Source organism: Pinus tabuliformis, chromosome 3_1 (assembly GCF_031772625.1).
Source record: "Pinus tabuliformis cultivar Carrire ecotype Pingquan chromosome 3_1, CPIR1, whole genome shotgun sequence".
Lineage (NCBI taxonomy): Eukaryota > Viridiplantae > Streptophyta > Pinopsida > Pinales > Pinaceae > Pinus > Pinus tabuliformis.
In genome coordinates this window covers 470,199,357-470,217,922 of record NC_142301.1, presented here as the reverse complement: position 1 = coordinate 470,217,922, position 18,566 = coordinate 470,199,357, and the positions used below count along the sequence as shown (strand labels likewise).

Genomic DNA, 18,566 nt, shown 5'->3' with positions numbered 1-18,566 from the left:
ACATGACTCATGTCTGCTAGGATTATTTACAATTAATACATGCAGACTGGGTTTATAATAAAAAAGATCAAGCTGCTGATGATGGCAGGATGGCACGGACATGCTGATCAGGTGCTGCTTCTTTCTGTCAAGAAAAACGGGGTGTACTGCATGGGTAGTTGACCAGTAGAGGTCAACATCTGGCTCTACTTGGGGACACGTTGCTGCTTGCAGGAATGTGAGAATCCAGAATCTGCATCCATACAACACAAAAATAAGTAGCTTCCATCCATAAATCAGCATATACATTAAGCACAGGAAAGGAAAAAGCTCTTCATTTATTAACTATCTAGAGCAGAAATGAAAATGCGGAAAAAACAAGGAGTAGGGTTAGAAATACGCTACAAAGGATGCCCTACGGCATCAGATGTGTTCAATATAGTGCATACTGAGCATTTGCCTGCTTTCAGGCAAATCTGTCGGCTGCTTGTCGGATGTGCCATGTCCAATTTTGCATATGGTAGGACTCTTTCCTATCCGAAAATCAAGCTGCTCGCGGCCGTCTGATGAGTCAAATCTTCTTCTTATTTTCTTTCTCTTGCGCTTTTTCTTTCTGGCTGGTTGAATTGCTGATGACCTGGTACTTTCTGTTTCGAAACTATCAGATGAAGTGTGTAAGATATGCATGCTAAGTCTTTTTGTGTCTTGCATATGATTTTTATTGTTTTTAAGCTTATCTGGTTCACCTTCAATTAACCACCTAATGACCTCCTCATAGTAAGATGGAACTTGTTGCGGCAAATGAGAAGGCTCCTGGTTTCTCTTATCATCTGACCATTGTTGAATCTTTTGAACTTGTATTCTAATGGCATCCATCTGTCTAGAGTGTTCAACCTTTATAGCACTAATTTGTCTGGCATGATGTTCTTCCATGTCTTTTATTACTTTAACATTTTCTTCCTTTATGTTCATCAAGCAATGCTGCATGGAATTTATTTCTTCTTCATGATTCGCTTGCATGTTTCCAATTTCCGTTTCATGTTTAGTTTTCATGGCCTCAATTTCCTTAGCATGCTGATTTTGCGTGTCCTCAATCTCCTTATTACGTTTTTCCAGATGGGTGCGTAAAGTTTTAACATCATTGATAAGATTAGTTTGGTTGCTTTCCAGATTTTTCACCAGCATCTTTAAATCTTGTATTATTTGCTTTTGCTCCTCCTTTTCATTGTCATTTATCCCTGATTTTTCACTATGATGATCTGCAATATTTCCGGTGGATGACACATTCTGACCTTGAAATCTTTCTTCAACAGCTGAATTACTTTCTTTCTGTTCAACAATTTTAGAAGTAGAAGGCAAGCTGTTTGGACTATCATATCTATCTTTAAAAGCATTGAGAATGTCTTGTAAAGAAGTGAAAAAATCATTAGGAAAGTTATTAAACCAATTCAAGGCATCACCCTCTAAAGAACGGACAAATAGACGCATCTTGAAATCTTCATTATTATATTGAGGAAATCTACAGTATAAGATCATTACACAAGTAAACATGTTTAAATGCCTTTTAACAGCGACCGAATCATCACCCGAGAACTTAAGTAATTTACCAATGGCCTCTTTCGGAAGATCATGGAGATTATCAGTAAAATGACATGGTTTAAATGAATAATCCATGATGAACAATAAGGGATCAGATGGATGATAGAACTAGCTCTTTGCTCAAGAAAATCAAAAGATGAAAGAAGTGGAGTCGCCACTTGAACAATAAAACTGATTCTAAGATCCAAGAAGTAACCAACAAACAGATATGCGGGAGGCTTCTTGTCTGGGAAAAAATAAAAAATGGAGTCGCCACCCAAACAAGAAACACACCGAAGAGATGATGCTGATATGTGATGAAAAGATGCCAAAATATTGAATCTGCCAGCTCAAATGAGAGATGAGAAGATGAGAAGATGAATGTCGATGAAACTCCAGGAACAGAAAAACTCTGTCCCCGGCAACGGCGCCAAAAATGTTGTCGCGCAGATTGGCACGACGACGCTGGGACCGGGGGGCTGTCACTCTGATCCCCGATCCCTCCGTTTAAGCCTGTCTCCCGCGGCTAAGGGGGGTAGACCCTGCGAGATGGTGGAGATCAACTGCCAAATAGTTGGGTGGGAGACACGATACACGATATGATAAGCACTAGATGGATTTAGAGATTTAATAGACCAGTGCCTTGTGGAGTTAATGTTTAAATGATTACTTTTTAAATGATATAGAAACATGGACCATGAACAGCAATCATCTATCATCGAATAATGAGAACAATGCTCTTAGAATGACAAAAAAAAAACGATATCCAGCAGCTAAAAATTTGAAAAGATGAATGCTTTAAATCACCCCGAGAATCATAAACCATCAACCAGATATCAATTTCGCATCTCGGCTTGAAAACTTCAGATCTCAGCATGAAAGATATATCGCGAAAGCAACTGAAACTTGCAAAAATAATTTCCCACAAAAATTTTATTTTTCAAAATTTCTTTAAATCTTTTTTCAATTTTTTATTTTTTTCAAATACAAACAAAAAGAAAATCTTAAATCTAAACTAAAAATCCCTTTAAGAAATATTTTTTGGATTTTTATTTTATTTTAAAACCAAAATAAAACAAAATTTTAAAATCTATTTAAAATCTAGCTAAAAATTAATCTAGAACATAAAATGAAAAGCTATTCTAAAATCTAAAAAAAAAACTTAACTATACCAAAAATGAAACTAAGTCTAAAACAACTAAATAAAATATTTTTTATTTTTATTTCCCTTTATTTTTTTTTAAAAATCATAAAAATGAAATTTAAAAAAAAAGATTAATCTAAAACATAAAAAATAAAACTAAACTAAAAAAAATCAAATCAAAATCTAAATAGCTAAAATCGAAAACAAATCCTAAAAATCTATCTAACACTACTGATCCTTTTATAATTCAAAGTCTAAACTAAAATATGATTCGAATTCTAACATAAAATAAAAAAAGGTAAACTAAAATGATATGAGTGAAAACCCTAAACTAAAACCACGCTATCATAACGCGTCGAACAGCTGCAAAAATAACGATGTAAACCCAAAGATGCATTTACCTGTCCGCACACGCAAATAAAATTTCAGGCAGAAGAAAGACGCAACAGTCTCACGCAAATTTACCGTGTACAATCCAAGGGAAAACGCTACGATACGCAGCGACTACCTGATAATCATTCACGATGGACGTTGTGATCTGGAGCTGTCTGCGGATACCCTGAAGCCGAACACGTGAAAGGAGAGAAACGAATCCCTTTTTTTTTTGAAAGTTTCTGGACGCATGCTACGGATTGCCACATGCATATGATCAAAAAAGGAACGCCGAGACAAGATCAACCCTCAGCAACGTGACCAAGAGAATCAAAAAACGCTGGGAAGTGAAAACGCATTTTCCCTGGCTTGATGTGGGTATAAACGTGGATGAATGTTGAAGCCGCTGGTGTGATTTTGTCTTCAGGAATAAGAAATCTTCATTCTGTCACTGGGCTTGAGATATCTGATATCAGATGTCGGAAAATTTTATTGACAGTTTTCGTAGCTTTAGTTTGCTGACTAGATGTGTTCTCCTTCATCCAGCTGATGTATGAAATGATGCCCATCACAGTTTTAGCATATTTTTAACAGCCTCGGATCAGAAGTGCCTAAGCCATGCAAAACCCAAAATGAACCTGAACAAAATTTTGGAACCCTAAAACAGAAAAACTGATTAATGTACAAACTTGGCCCCTTAACAGCCAGATTTAGCCATAAATACAGAAATTATTTAAAATATCATGTAATCTTGAACTTCACTGTGAACAGAAAGAAAAACTCTCAATGTAAAACAGAAAAGAAACTTTGAATGATTAACCCAAGGAACAATCAGCTGGGCTCTGCACAGAAAAGCCAGTGGGAGTCGGCTGGTTCAGCCTAGAACTTCCCCAAACGCCCACAAATACCCTTTATCTAAAAATTTCCTGCACACCTCAAGCAAACATCAGCAAAGAGGGCAAGAAATGCTGCTAGATTTCAAGAAATAATGGAGATACCTGCCATTATTCCAGAAACCCTACAACCTTCAAACCCTAGCACATGAGCAAGATACCTGTACTCACAATACTCTGAAAACCAGCTACTATTTACTGCTGAAAACTGAAATATGCAGAAAAAAAAAACAAACATCTCACAGCAATTCCCGAGAGTAACACCAGCCAGTTTGAAACCCAAAGTCTTCTTTTATTAATCAGAAATCAGTTTACAAGAGAGCTTTCAGTACAGACTCACAGATCAGATGATTTGAAATGACCCCCTAAGACCCTATATAAAGGAAATGATCCTAACGGCTAGTTCGAGTGATCCATGTAGAAATGATCTCGACCGTTGATGAGGATCAAGACATCTCTTGATCTCATCCGTCGATTTATTCACTTAAAATATTATTATTTTATTAGTTAGGGTTTTTGCTTGATTTTTTAATTTTTTATTATTTTTCATTATTTTATTATTTTTATTCATTTTTTAATTTTTTAATTCATTTTAAAATGGATCACTGAACTAAACCTTCGGAAACATCACCTAGGACCTAGGACTTAGGACTCATGAGGGGATTTAAAACATTTCTCGACCCTCAGGACACATTACATCATGACTTTTACAATTTACATCTCAAGGGGACAAGCCCACTTAATACAGACCCTCATAAATCACCCAGCTCTGCGACACCACGATAATCTAGCAGATCAACACACTAGGATTCTCCTAAAGTTCTAATGACAAAATCAATCCCGGCTTTGGGGTCAGGTTTGAAGGAAAACTCTGCCGATCCGTGGATCGGTGAGACGAAAAACCTTCCGGGACGTAGATTATCATCAGAAAGTTAGGTCCACCTAGGCAAAATACATACATGACTCATGTCTGCTAGGATTATTTACAATTAATACATGCAGTCTGGGTTTATAATCAAAAAGATCAAGCTGCTGATGATGGCAGGATGGCACGGAAATGCTGATCAGGTGCTGCTTCTTTCTGTCAAGAAAAACAGGGTGTACTGCATGGGTAGTTGACCAGTAGAGGTCAACAAGCTCTACCCCTTATCTATGGCCATCGCCCTGGTTCCTATGGGCCTTAGATGAGCCCCCTCCACATTAAGGAACTCATGATTGTCCCAACCCTTCGTGGGCAATGAAATGCCCCACCTTAAAAAGGGGTACCTACTGCTATATACCACACAACATGCTCTTGTTCCCTTGAGCCCCGAGTAGATATGAAGAAAAATCAATAAAAGGAAAAAGGCATATGAAGAAGGGTGGAAAAAAAAGGTCGGGGCAACTTTTGTACCACTATTTCTCCCTCCTACATTCATGCACCCAAGTGTGGGATTCCATTATTATAGCTACCCTTGTTCTTTAACATGTGGTTTGGAGTTTTTCCCTTGATCCCTACTCCATCTCATCATTATGTCACATGCCACCAACCTTTTGATGGACTACCATTGACATGTATATGAAAATTTCATCTATTGCAACAACTGGAAATTATTCTTCTAATTGTTAATTTAATTTAACAATTTATTTGCCCATACAAACAATGAATAATTCTCCACTACAATTTTTGCAAATGAACTGCAAAAGAAAATAAGGTTGGAAACTGAGAAAATTCTAGCACACACATAGACATAAAAATAAAACTGATATTTTTGGACAAATGTCCCCAGAAAAACCCAACTTGGGAAAACAGGGGCAACAATGAGGGTTTTATTATTATGCAACAGTGAAATCTGAGTAAAATCTATGGATGCCCAATTGGCAATCCAAACAACAAGAAAATCTAGCCAAAACTATCTAAGGGAATTATCCTTCTTCCACAAGCAACCTTGACACAACTTTGCTTCAGAAACTCGTCCTTCTGGAACCCTTACACTAGCCTCTGCACAGTGCTTGCGTAGGCCCTAAGACGTATGGCCTAGACCTGCCTCTGATGAAATCGTTTCGCTTGTCTCTGCAGAGGAAATCGCTTCTCCGACACTCTGGAACCTCTGCTTAGCCTCTGGAACTGAAAATGATTTTTCCTCCAACTAAATCGAGTTGCTCTTCTGAAGCAACTATGTATTCCTCTATGCTGCCCCACTCAGACTAACTAGGCCTCTTTCCACTGCCTCTCTGTAACTGGAAAAGTTCCTCCGGGATCACTGTCTCTGCCCCTCACTATCTTTGCGTCGATCTCTGCCTATTCGACAATTGTTGCTACTCTTTGGAAATTGATCTGCCAAGGAAATCGAACTGTTGAAGTGTGTTCTCCATCACCACATTGATCCCTTCTTATATCTTCCTCTTGGAACTCCAACGACCAAGATTAAATCTTAATCCATGGCACAGATCATTCTAGATTGATCCATGTGAGTTTCTAGAGAATTCTCACCTTAACTTAATTAATTAACCAATTTTCCTAAGTTTAGACTTAGGAAACATTAAAAAATAGGTTAATAATCTAATTAAGTCATTTCTAGGTGGAATTTCCAAAAACGATTTCTGGGTTTTGGAGATCTCATGTATTTTAGCCTCTACACCAAATTTCATGGCTAGAACACATCCAATGCTACATAATATAACAATGTCACCCCCTTTAAAGGCTGAAACCACCTAATAGGGTCCTTGGTTAACCCTCTTATTAAGCTTCGAGACACTTGTATATGCCAAAGGCTACTATGGAAGGGCATGCCACCATAAAGTTCCCCATTGATTCCATGATTTGTAAACTCTTTTACTTAATTATTCTAATGATTTTTTGTATTGGAGGGCAAGGGGATGCATTGGATCTTATGTAGGATCATTGGTGGGTTTCCATTTGGGGCTTGGTCTCCCTATATAGGGTCCTATCCCTCCAGAGGGCCACAAGGGCACTTGTAGGGTGAGTGTTGAGAGCCATGGGCCTCCACCATAACAAAGATTACTTCATGGATCCCCATCACTGCTTATTGATTGCTTGTGTCCCACCTTTTTGATGAGGATGATGCACTTGGTTCACCATGCCCAACCGGCTTCAAACTTGCACCATACACTTGGCAGATGTTCTGGGGTCCAGATGAAGATGTGTCTCACTGCAGGAGACAAAGGGAGGGATTATGTCATCATCTTAGCCCTTACAGATGGTTTACAGACATTTTCGATGCACTTGGAGACCCATGAGGATGCCTTTGTGCCCCCACACCCACTTTGGAGCACCACAGTGACCAACTTGGAAAACAAGGGGCCAACCCCTTGTCCACTATGTTTGGAGTCCATTTTCTCACCATGGCACACTTTGGACTTCATTAGACCTCCTCAAAGGCCCAACAAATCATTTTATTGATCATTCTCTCCTCTTGAGAGGCTTATTTTTATGTTATTGAGCTATCTTGCTGGGCTTGTCAGCAAGAGATGTTATTATTGCACATTATTTTATTATTTGGGGCTTAATTAGGCCAGTTAGGAAAATTGAAATCATTAGAGATGGTATAAATAGATGAGAGGTGATTCATTTCTCTCATCATCACCTGGATTTGTGACTAGTAGCTACTTGGAGAATTTTGCATTCCCTTTTGGAGGATGACTTGGGTTTCATGGATGAATTTTGATGTTTGGATTCTATCTTCTTGGTCTTGGAGCTTCAAAATTGGCATAATTTGATGATTGTATATACTCATTTGTACATGTAAGCAATATTTTTCATGTTTATTCTTGTTATTTACTTTGTCATATGAATGTTGTTGGGGTTTTCGCTCTCTAGGCTGAAATTTACTGCTATTCTATCCGAAATTGTGGAAATTTTGATCTTTTGAAGCATTGCATCATTACATGTGTCATGCGAATGGGTGAATGTTCCTAGAGATTATTTTTCTTGAATAAATCTTGATAAGTCATCAAACATTGCACATTGAAGTACAAAGTCCTTGGGTAGCTGCTCTCATGCCCTAATTGCCATGCGAAGTTGCCTAAAGGCCTCCTTGACTTCTTATAGTTTCTTCAAACCATAAGTTCACCTTGACTCCATCTCTCCCAAAGTCAAGGCACTAATCCATCCACTAGTGGTCACCTAAAAGCTTATTTTTCTTGCCTCCTCTTTCTCTTTCTAGGCCTAGCCTTAATAGGTCACCTAGGGCATCGCATAAATCCCATTGTAGCCATCAAAACACCTCGATTTTTGGTCCATAACTATGCTAGGGTTTTCTTTAGAAGCCATTCCGACGGTGGGATCCCGAGATATAACAAGCCCTAGATCTAGGACCATTTCTTGCCCTAGGTTTCCCTTGGCTAGTGTCCTCATTTGGATCATTATATTCAATCGTCAAAGAAAATTTTCCCTTTAATTCTCCTCTTCCATTATTAGGTCAAGCCCCTCCTTGGTTGATCAACTCCATACTCTTGACCTAATTCTGGGTCCACTTGGTCTTTTGTGGTCCCGCAACTTTACAACTCTAATTTCACAAAGATCACATAAAGGCCAATTATCCATTAGGATTCTCCGGTTTATGGACCCTCTTGACAAAATATATTCCCAGACCCTAGCCTCAAGAATCCTCTTAGCCCTTCCTAGAGAGCCTATCACCTTGCCTTTGAAGCAAACAACCTATCTAATTGAGCCTCTCTTGGGAATAGGCCTTAGGAATCACTCCCTTATCTTATCATTGACTACATATTCTTGTGATTCCTCTCATACCGGGACTCCACCCATCGGTGAAAGTCCGTAAAGAACAGGTTGCCTTAGCTAAGGTGATACTGGGCTATTGCTCATTGTTGCCCTCGACCTAGTAGTTGCTTTGTAGGATTCCCCCTAGGACCCTTGCTAGTTTGAGCGGTAACATGGACCATATGCTAGGCTTGTCATGGTGTAATTAAACTATGTAAATATTAATGTTAGAATATAATAAAATGGTTCAAGATGGCTATGTAAAGGATAAGAGGAGCTTTGATTCCACTAGAGAGGAAGAGGAAAGGGGGGCCTATAGGAAAGTAAACCCTCCTTTCCCAAGTGTCAGCCTTAGAACTCATCTCTTTTTCCACTATGTGCCTTAAATTAAACCATCCACCTTCTTTGACCTACTAAAATCAATCATTGAATGCATGTGAAAGGTTGGTGGAAAAGGCCTCTCTCACAGTTATGGAAGCATGGGGTTGAGCACCACCATAATTCCATATGTTTTTACAAGTCATTCCTTCAAATGACTAGGTAATTCATTCTAGCACTCTCCCACATCCATACTTTCCATACATCATACTTTTCATGTTGTGCATGCTATCCATGCTGAGTTGTTTGGTTATCCATCAGGAATATGGAAATTGATGGTAATCAACACAATTCAAAGAAAATTGCAGACTTTAGATGAAAGAGGGATGGTTTTAGGTGAGCATAGAGGCTAGGCAAGTGAGGAAAAGTTCACCCACTATATTTTTTTTCTCTTTGCATGCTTGAGAGCCAATAATTGTTTTGGTAATCTATTCCTTGAAAGCATACAGCAGATTGGGCTCTTTCTACTCACAATGAAGTTCATTGTAAGGGAAGGGTACTCTGAGAGACTATTAAGTAGAGAAAGGGTAGGTCTTCCTTGTGTTGTGTGGGGTGGTGGAAGAGAGTTCCTTGGTTGTTGATAGCTGGATGAGATGCTTGTAATGCTCTATGGTGAGTAGATTGGCTGAACATGAGAGTAAATGGGTTAGAGTGAGAGGGAGAGAAGCCTGTAATTGTTTTCTTTTTCCTTGGTGGCCTCATAGCATGGTTTGGGGGTGGTATCTATAGTAGATACCTGTGGTTGAGTGGAAAATTCGTCTTACATAACCAATCTCTTCAGCCTTCATTAGTAAAAGATAAGTGCCTTATGTTGTATATGAATATGCAAAATTTATGTTTGTTACTTGTTATAAGAATCATGTATCCTGTTTCGTGTGTGAATGTGCTTGTTGTTTCCGCAATGTATTAATTTTCACATGTGCACATGCATTTTATTGAATTTTGTTTCCTCCTAGGAGAGTCTTAATTTGTAGTGTATTTAAATCTAGAACTTTATAGTTCACATAAAATGTAGTGCAAAACTTAGAACACAAGAGAAATGAGAGATAAACCCTAAGAGAGATCTCTTTGATAATGAAAAATAGATAGCTATGTTTACTTTCCTCTTCAATGTGGAATCTCCAAGTGAAATACCAGTGTGGAAAAAGTCTGGAAAAAATCTCGATTTAATCCTAAAAACGCGATTTTTTGAACTAAACGATTTAATCCCCCGACTTTTTGGCGACTTTTTCACAAAGGAAAAAATCCCGATTTTTTCCTTATATTCCCGATTTAATCAGGAGTTGACCCAAAAAGTCTGCCTCCCTTCCCAGACCGCGGATAAAGAGGCCACAAAGGTGAAAAAACTGTAAATTGAAGCTTCCATCCATGCATTTTCAAGTTATTGCATTGTATTGTTTGTCATACTTCTTGCGAGCATAGCAGTCTCATTTGTAATCTGTTAGTTTTGAGGTTAAGATATGTTTTTGTTTTCCAAGGAAAAACAAATCTTTATACTTCATATTTCTAGTTAGAAAGCAAAGTATACATTGGCTAAGCCTCCAAGCTTTTAGTGATCCAGACTCTAACAACCACTGCCCCTTCAAAAGATTACAAAAGTACCAAAAGGACAGGCATACAACAGTCTTCCGTAGAAAGAACCCCACACCATCAAAAACATTGTTACAGTTGTTGAATGCTTCCAGAAGAAACAACAAAGAGGAAGTCATGAAGATCAAATAGCAACAACCTGTCCAAAAAAAACAAAACCAGTGCCCCAAAAAAGAACCCATTTTTCAGACAGGAACAAAGTACCTGTGAAATCTTGTGACAACAAAGATCCTTCCTGCAATGAGAGCACGTTTTGAAAGGGAATCTTCTTTAGTGGTGAACTCCTTGTAAATGTGGGCAAAGGTTATGTATCAGAAGTGGATTTTACCTCCAAGAGTTTTTGAATAATAGATGCCAAGGCTAGGTTAGTAATTTGACATCTACTGTTTTCTTAGAAAATAAGCAGCTTGGAGTCACCAAGCGTTGATTTTCACATCTACTATGATACTCACTGTTAATTTTCATTGGACCTACCACTTGACACCTTATTACCCAAGCAGATTACAATCTATTGAATAAATGCATGACTTATTTCTTAATACAATTAGCGAAAACAAAAATTAGAAGGGGAAGAGGATCTCAGTGACTGATTACTTGATGACTTTTAGATGACTCATGATATACATTTATTATATATTTTGTTGATATTTTGACTCTTGAGAGTTGAGACTCAGACAGGACCCAAAATTCAGGAGTTGATTCACTATTTTGATATGTGATGTAGCATTAGACTTCATATACATATTATATATTAGCTTTCTTTACATGTTTATGTGGAAATGCATTTATTTGATGTTGTGGATACTCTAGATGTTAAAAAAAATAAAATAAAAATGAATAAGTTTGTGTTTTTTTAATTTTGCCGACTTATTCAAAAAACTCCCGACTTTGACGAGTTTTTCAACTTTTGGACCCTTGCCGAATTAATCCCGACTTCGACTTTTTCCACATTGAGAAATACTCAGATGCAATAACAATTCTTGACAAAACATTACATAACATTCTCCTTTATATATAACTATTCATAGAGAATCTTAACTACCTATGAGCCCCTTATAATGAGAACCAATCAACTAATTTGGGCCTTGTTAATAAAAATGACCCTTTTTACAATGAATGAATATTAACTAAATATTTAATGGCCTCATACATTAATAAAGCATGTAAGAGGATAGGACCCTAACATGCCCTTTCTCTTTGAAAGCAGTGTTGTCCTCAAGGTTGAAGGTGAGGAAATTGTTGTATAATTGCTGCGGCTTCCCACATGGCATATTTTGGTTTCATACTTTCAAGTTTCAACTAGATCAATAATACCTTGATCATGGATCAATATATGTTTTTCCTCAGAATTTGTCTCGATTCAGTTGGCTATGAATTTCTGCTGCCATTCACATTGAATCTGTCTATCAAATAAAACTAACATCTACAGCCTAAAAAATGGAAAAAGAAAAAGGATTGTATTATTCCTTTTTTGCCACTTTTTATGAAATTTGGATCCACAGTTGTTCCTTCTAATCTACTGCATTTAAAATATCACAACTACCAGTAATGTCTTGTCCTTTTCTTTTGCAGTCTTGGAACTTTCCTAACGCAAATTCTTGTTTTGCTCCTATAAAATTGGGACTTGCTCAGTTATGGCATCTCTCAGGTCTTGAAGTATTTGAAATTCTGAAGAGTTTATTGTGAATAAGGCCTGGAAGAATTCAGATCAAAGATTACCTCTTTGTAGTCTTCTAAATAGAAATGTCCATCTATGAAATAGAAAGCAAGTTCAGTAATAATAGAACTAATATGTTTCTTCCAATGAGTTTTTTACCCCCCAGAAAATGTACTATTTTAATTTCTTATTTAATTTTTTCTGATTTTCTTTCTGGTTTGCAAGCTTTAAAATAACGAACAATATTTCTTTTGCAGGGGATCTTGGTCAGACCTTTGACTCAAATAATACCTTTCAACATTATTTGAAATCGAAAGGACAGGCTGTTCTGTATGTAGGAGACCTTTCTTATGCAGACAACTACCCCTTTCATGACAATAGGAGGTGGGATACGTGGGGAAGATTTACTGAGAAAAGCACAGCTTATCAACCTTGGATATGGACTGTAGGAAACCACGAGATTGATTTTGTTCCTGAAATTGTAAGTACATATTTCTTAACTTGGCATTGTTTTTGTGGCTTAGCTTTGTATCTAGGTTAGTTTTTTGGTACTTTTAAATGGGATTGGCATCGTAAACCATCAATATTTCCAAGGAATTGATGCCTTGCTTTTCTTGCATGTACCATCTAGAAGCTGAAGCATTTTGGATTCATCTTCTGTTTCCTAATTCTTTGGATTTCCTTTCAAATATCAGTTTCATTGACAATTTCTCTTTTTATGAAAATTTGTTACAAAGGACAAGCAGAGGAGGTTTATTAATCTCCACATAATAAATTCTGTTTAGGCAAACCATAGGCCTCTTTTCCTACTTGATGTTGTGAAGAACCATATCAGGTTTCGATTTGCATAGTAGGTTAATCCTTGACACAGTGATCTTTGAATTGGATCCTATGAAATGGCTGGGGAGACTGGCCAAGACTCCTTGTTTCTTAAAATTGACTTTGACAAGGCATATAATAGGGTTGATTGGTCCTTTATTATGCTGATGCATCAGTGCCATGGATTTCCAACTATGTATTTCAATCAGTTGTTGGAATGACAATGGAGTATTTTGGTCATCGTCGGGCATGATTTATGATGCTATCATTTGCGGGATATCATTTTGCTACTGAGACACATGTGAGCCTTGTTTGATGACTCCTAGGTATAGCAGGTTTCCATCGTTTTTCCGTTTCAAGGAAAGAGACCAGATGGTTAGGTGGTGTCAGAGGTTCAAGTGGGATAATTTGTCTCACCAAAGACCCTTCATGTTATGGTTTATGTGGCCACTTCAAATGAGTTTTCCAGGTTTATATGGTTTTGGATTAGTTGCTTAGCCCCTTTGCTAGAGACATCTATATTGTAGTTTTCTACTTTTATCGAATGTCATCTTAGTTTTCTATTCATAATGGTTCAGTTGGGATACCAACCTAGACTTGTATGATGACGTCATTCAATATTTAGTGGTTGAGGAGGTAATCTTCTAGATGAATTTAATGCTCACAGTAGAGCTCACTAGATTCTTCTCCATGACTATTGAAAGGATGTGTTTTAATTCAAGAGCTAGAGCTAGAGTTAGTGGGACTTCATTGGTTGTCGGATGATGCTTTTGGGCTTATTATATCTGATGAGATGCACCTTTTGTTGCTTGGAAAATCTATGAGATGTTGATCCTGAATGGCCTCTCCTACTTCCCAGATTCCCACAACTTCACATGCTTCCCCCATGGTGGGGGGAAGCTATTAGCAATTTCTTGGTAATCCACACCCCCTTATATGACCATGTTCTTATTTCCTTCTCCTTGTGGGAAAAAACCTTCCCTCCTCCCCTTACACCACCTTCTCTAGGCCCACCTTGAACTATCCTATTTAATGAGGGGGATCCTAACACCTCACCCCACCTCTCCTAGATGCTCTACTTTGAGTCCTAGTTTTTATCCCTAGAGTTTTACTGCCAAAAATGATATCCTTTCTTCCACCATTTAGGATGAAACACTTAAATCACGCCCCCACTCCACTCAGTCCATCTCCCGTTCCCTAAGATCCATCTCATACCATATGAATTGATGGGATGATGAGGATTGCAATACACTCCATAGCCAATTTCGGCTTGATTTCACCCACACTTTCCATTAGAAATGCCTCTTTATCTCACAAAACATATTTGATTTGAGCACTTTTCTCAACCATTGTCCTAAAAAATTATGGCATACAATCTTTCCCCATTACTTCCCCTCTTTCACCTAACATGGACACTAATTATGTGTTCTCCCACACCTTCATTCTCTAGATGTCCTTGGAAAACCCCTAATCCAAGTCACCTCTTCCTCATTGTTTGCTATTTATTCTCATCCGAGATATTCAAGATGCGGTTAAAGTAATAGGGATTGGTAAAGTAATAAATGAGGAGGGGTTACAAGTTGAGTTCTTTAAGCACAATCTTAATGCATTGGATGATCACTTAATTGACATCTTAAACAATGTTGTTTACACAAGTTCTCGTAGACTTGGTCGCAACACATTATTTAGCCGATCCACATATCGACTTCCAATGTAGATCCAAACAACTATAGAACTATCATGTTTGGTTACACATTCTAGAATATCTATGTTACTATTCTTAATTTGAAGCTTTATCAAGAGCTTGATTGGAGACATATACAAACGAGAGGATAGATTTATCCTCTCGTTTGTATATGTCTCCAATAAAGTTATTGATAAACCACATTAGACCATTAACCATACTCACACTTTGATCCATCAAAGAGGAGGTGAGAAGTTGCTCTTCAAAATTCTATTATTGTTTTCTATACTTCTAGGAACATTTTGATTCTGTCCCGTAGGAGGCCCCATTCTAGAGGTTTATATCCATTAGCATCTTTTAGACCTTACTGACAACCATCATGCACCTATACTAGTCAATCCTTTCCCCTCTATGTACCTCTTACATGGTTTAACTTTATGAAAAATATGAGTAGGGTCAAATAGGGGTTTCCTTTACCCCTCACCTTGTTCGGGATCTACATTGATGAGTTAGAGTCCTTCCTATATGAGCATATCCACAATGGAGATGGGTGCCTTTTTCATGAGATCTTGATATCTATTTTTCTTTTCGCCAATAATGTGATCCTCTTGGTCATATCTCCAAAGGGCTTTTGTAGAGACAACTAGATGCTTTGTTCCTGTTTGTTTACCTTTTGATAGTTGACAATCAACTTGGGTAAAACCAAGGTCATGATCTTCAATAGATCAAATAAGGTTCTTGGAGTTATCAATTCTTTTTCAAATAAGAGGAGTTCAAGATTACCAAAATTGATATTTACTTGGAGGTGCAATTCTTGGGGTCTCGTTTTAGTCTTAGGCATGCTCTTCAATCCTAGGTCAACAAGGGTTATTGATCCCTTGCCCTTCTTGAGAAACAATGCTTCCATCACCGTCTTTAGGAAATTCCATCCAAGATCTCTCTTATGGACACCCTCATTTGACCCATATCATTTTATGGTTTAGAGGCTCAGGGACCTTGCTTATTAGAGTTTGACTAGCCCTTGACTAAAACACTGCAAACCCTTCTCCTTTGTCACATTATCATATGCAAAAAGATATTTGTTAATTTCTCGTATGTTCTATCCTTAAGAGCGATTTACTTCAATTTTTCTTATTAGCCCAATATCATTTTCCAGATCAGCAATCACATCAACGTGAAAGTAAAATGCAGATAGAACATAAACATAAACAATAGAAGACAAGCCAAGACAAGAGGACACAAGATGTGGCACCAGCTAAGGACAAACCCCAATGTGGGGAAACCCTTGATCAAATCTTCTTATATTCTTCAATAGTTCAGCAGAGAGAGATAGTACAAATATACAAAACTGATATTTAATGACAGCAGCAGATAAGGCCTTGACCAGAGAAGTCAATGCTGGTCAAACAGGATAGAAATCTTCCACTAAGTGGCTTGGTCAAACCCAGCCAACATTGGCCTTCAACAGTAAGCTCAATGCATCCTTTCTGCTGCTTGGAAGATCCTCCACATGGCAGCAACAGGCTGCTGCAATCACGATTCAATCCGGTCAACACATTGACCCAACACTCCTCCACAAAATGCTGCTGTCCTCCACTGTTTGCTTGCTGCTCCTGCAAATTTGGTTAGGGCACAATATGCAGCCCTTAACCCTCTACGCTGTCAGCAAACTAAGCCCTCCTAGAGCTGTGGTCCACCTAGGAGAGTCTTCCCTTATGCCATGCTGCCTCTTGCAAGCATTGTACATCTCAACACTGCCTTGGAACAACCTTAGCTGCTTGCAACCTAGCAAAGCAGCTAGCTGTGACTGCGGTCTCCTACAACAGGCCCAAACAGTCACCTAAACAGCAATGTCTTGCCTTCTCCTAAACTCGGCCTACTACCCAGCAAACTCGGCTTCCAGTCTTACCCTAAGACAACCAATCTAAACAGATCTGTTATGACCTTTTCTTGCTGTGGCTGGGCTCTTCTTGATTGCGGTTAAGGGCCTCCTTATGACAGCGGATTAGGCCTCTCTTTTTCTGTGGCTAGGGCTCTTCTTTTGCTGTGTATTAGGGTCTCCTTGCTGCGGAATTAGGGCCTCCCTTAACTGCGGGTTAGAGCTCCTCTTGACAGCGTATTGGAGCCTTCCCTTTGACTGCGGCTAGGGCTTGCTTTTGCTGCGGATAGGTCTCTCTATACTGGCTAGGGCTTTCTTGAGACTGCGGCTAGATCTTCTTCTTGTTCTCTCTTGCCACCAAACCCAAACGAGTGGAGAGAGATCATGAGAGATGTGTGTTACAAATGACTTGAGTTCTCCTCTATTTAAATGCAATGTTGAGGTTGAGCTGGGGTTAATTTGCTTGCTGGCCGACCTTGACAAATTGTCAAATAATACAAATAAATTCATATTTCCATAAATATATGTTGGAATCGGATGATCTTTAGATCAATCCTATACCTCTCGGAGAGAGAAATCCAAGAATAATATTAGCTGCCATAAATAAGATGACCCACATGGAGTTTGGCCCTAGTTGCCAATTTTAACACTCCCTCTCAACTAGGGAGAACTCCATCTGTTAAGTCATCTACCAGTCTGTATTATCTCTGCCATCAATGCACTGCTTTTCTTTGCTCTACTGAACTATGAAGAAGAAGAAGTGATCGAGAATGTATCATACCATTCTCTACTAACCCGTAGTCAGTCCCAGATTAAAGAGATTGTTTCATACCACTCTTACTTATCCTAAATTAGTTCCAAATAGAGAGAGTGTCTCATACCACTGTTACTGACCCGAAGTCAGTTCCAATTTATCTTGGATCAATATAGGTCATCCTAGCATAGAGAGTACGACAGTACACGATGCGTCCATCAGTAGTACTATGGTCCCTATCCTCATTTCCCTACTCATTGGCCAAGGTACTTCCCATGATTCCCAGACTGCATGGGTAGGATGTCTCAGTAGGAGAAGGATGAACCACTCATCTTGCCTACATGTCGCCATGGGGTATCCCAGGGGAAGGATGAACCACTCACCCTGTACACAACAAATCACTAGGGGAAGGCTGAACCACTCACCCTATGATTGTCTCGCAGGAGAAGGATGAACCACTCATCCTGCCTACATAGGTAACCACTAGGGGAAGGTTGAATCACTCACCCTATGGTTGCTCATCGCTCCAAGAAGTACCCCAAGCCCCTCGGAGCTCCTATAGCTCAATATCCATATAAAATGGGACCTTCCGGAGAGGGTCTCTCCACGACTCCTCATTGTTCTCAGAAAGTCAAGAATTTGACCTTTCCCAGGGGCTTCGTCAGAATATCGGCGACTTGCACATCAGTCCCAATGTGATGGGGCCTTATTTCTCCTCGTTGTAACATATCCCGGATAAAGTGGTACCTGATGTGTATGTACTTGGAGCGATCATGAAATACGGGATTCTATGATAATCCAATCCCACTCTGGTTGTCACAAAGGATCATGGTAGTATCCAACACATGTCCAATCAACTTATTGAAGAGCTTCCTCAACTAGATAGCTTCACAGGAGGCCATACTTGCAGCTATGTATTTGGCCTTAGCGGTGCTCAAAGCAACCAGATTCTGCTTCCTGCTCATCGAAGCAGAACCCAAAGAGAAACAACACCTAGAAGTGCTCTTTCGATCCACCACACTGCCAGCCCAATCAACATCAGAATAACTATGCAACCTTACATCTCTGGCAGTGTATCTCAGTCCATGAGTGATTGTGCCCTGAAGATATCTCAGAAGA

General features: G+C 38.7%; 1 protein-coding gene across 1 annotated transcript in view; it reads left to right on the top strand.

The window, feature by feature from the left end:
• The window catches only part of LOC149187816 (purple acid phosphatase 2-like), a 276,689-nt gene that overhangs the window by 65,713 nt on the left and 192,410 nt on the right, over positions 1-18,566 (top strand). Inside the window, exon 4 of the mRNA XM_089412888.1 lies at positions 12,569-12,792. Coding sequence (XP_089269014.1) covers positions 12,569-12,792 — 224 coding nt within the window. The remainder of the gene's footprint in view (positions 1-12,568; positions 12,793-18,566) is intronic.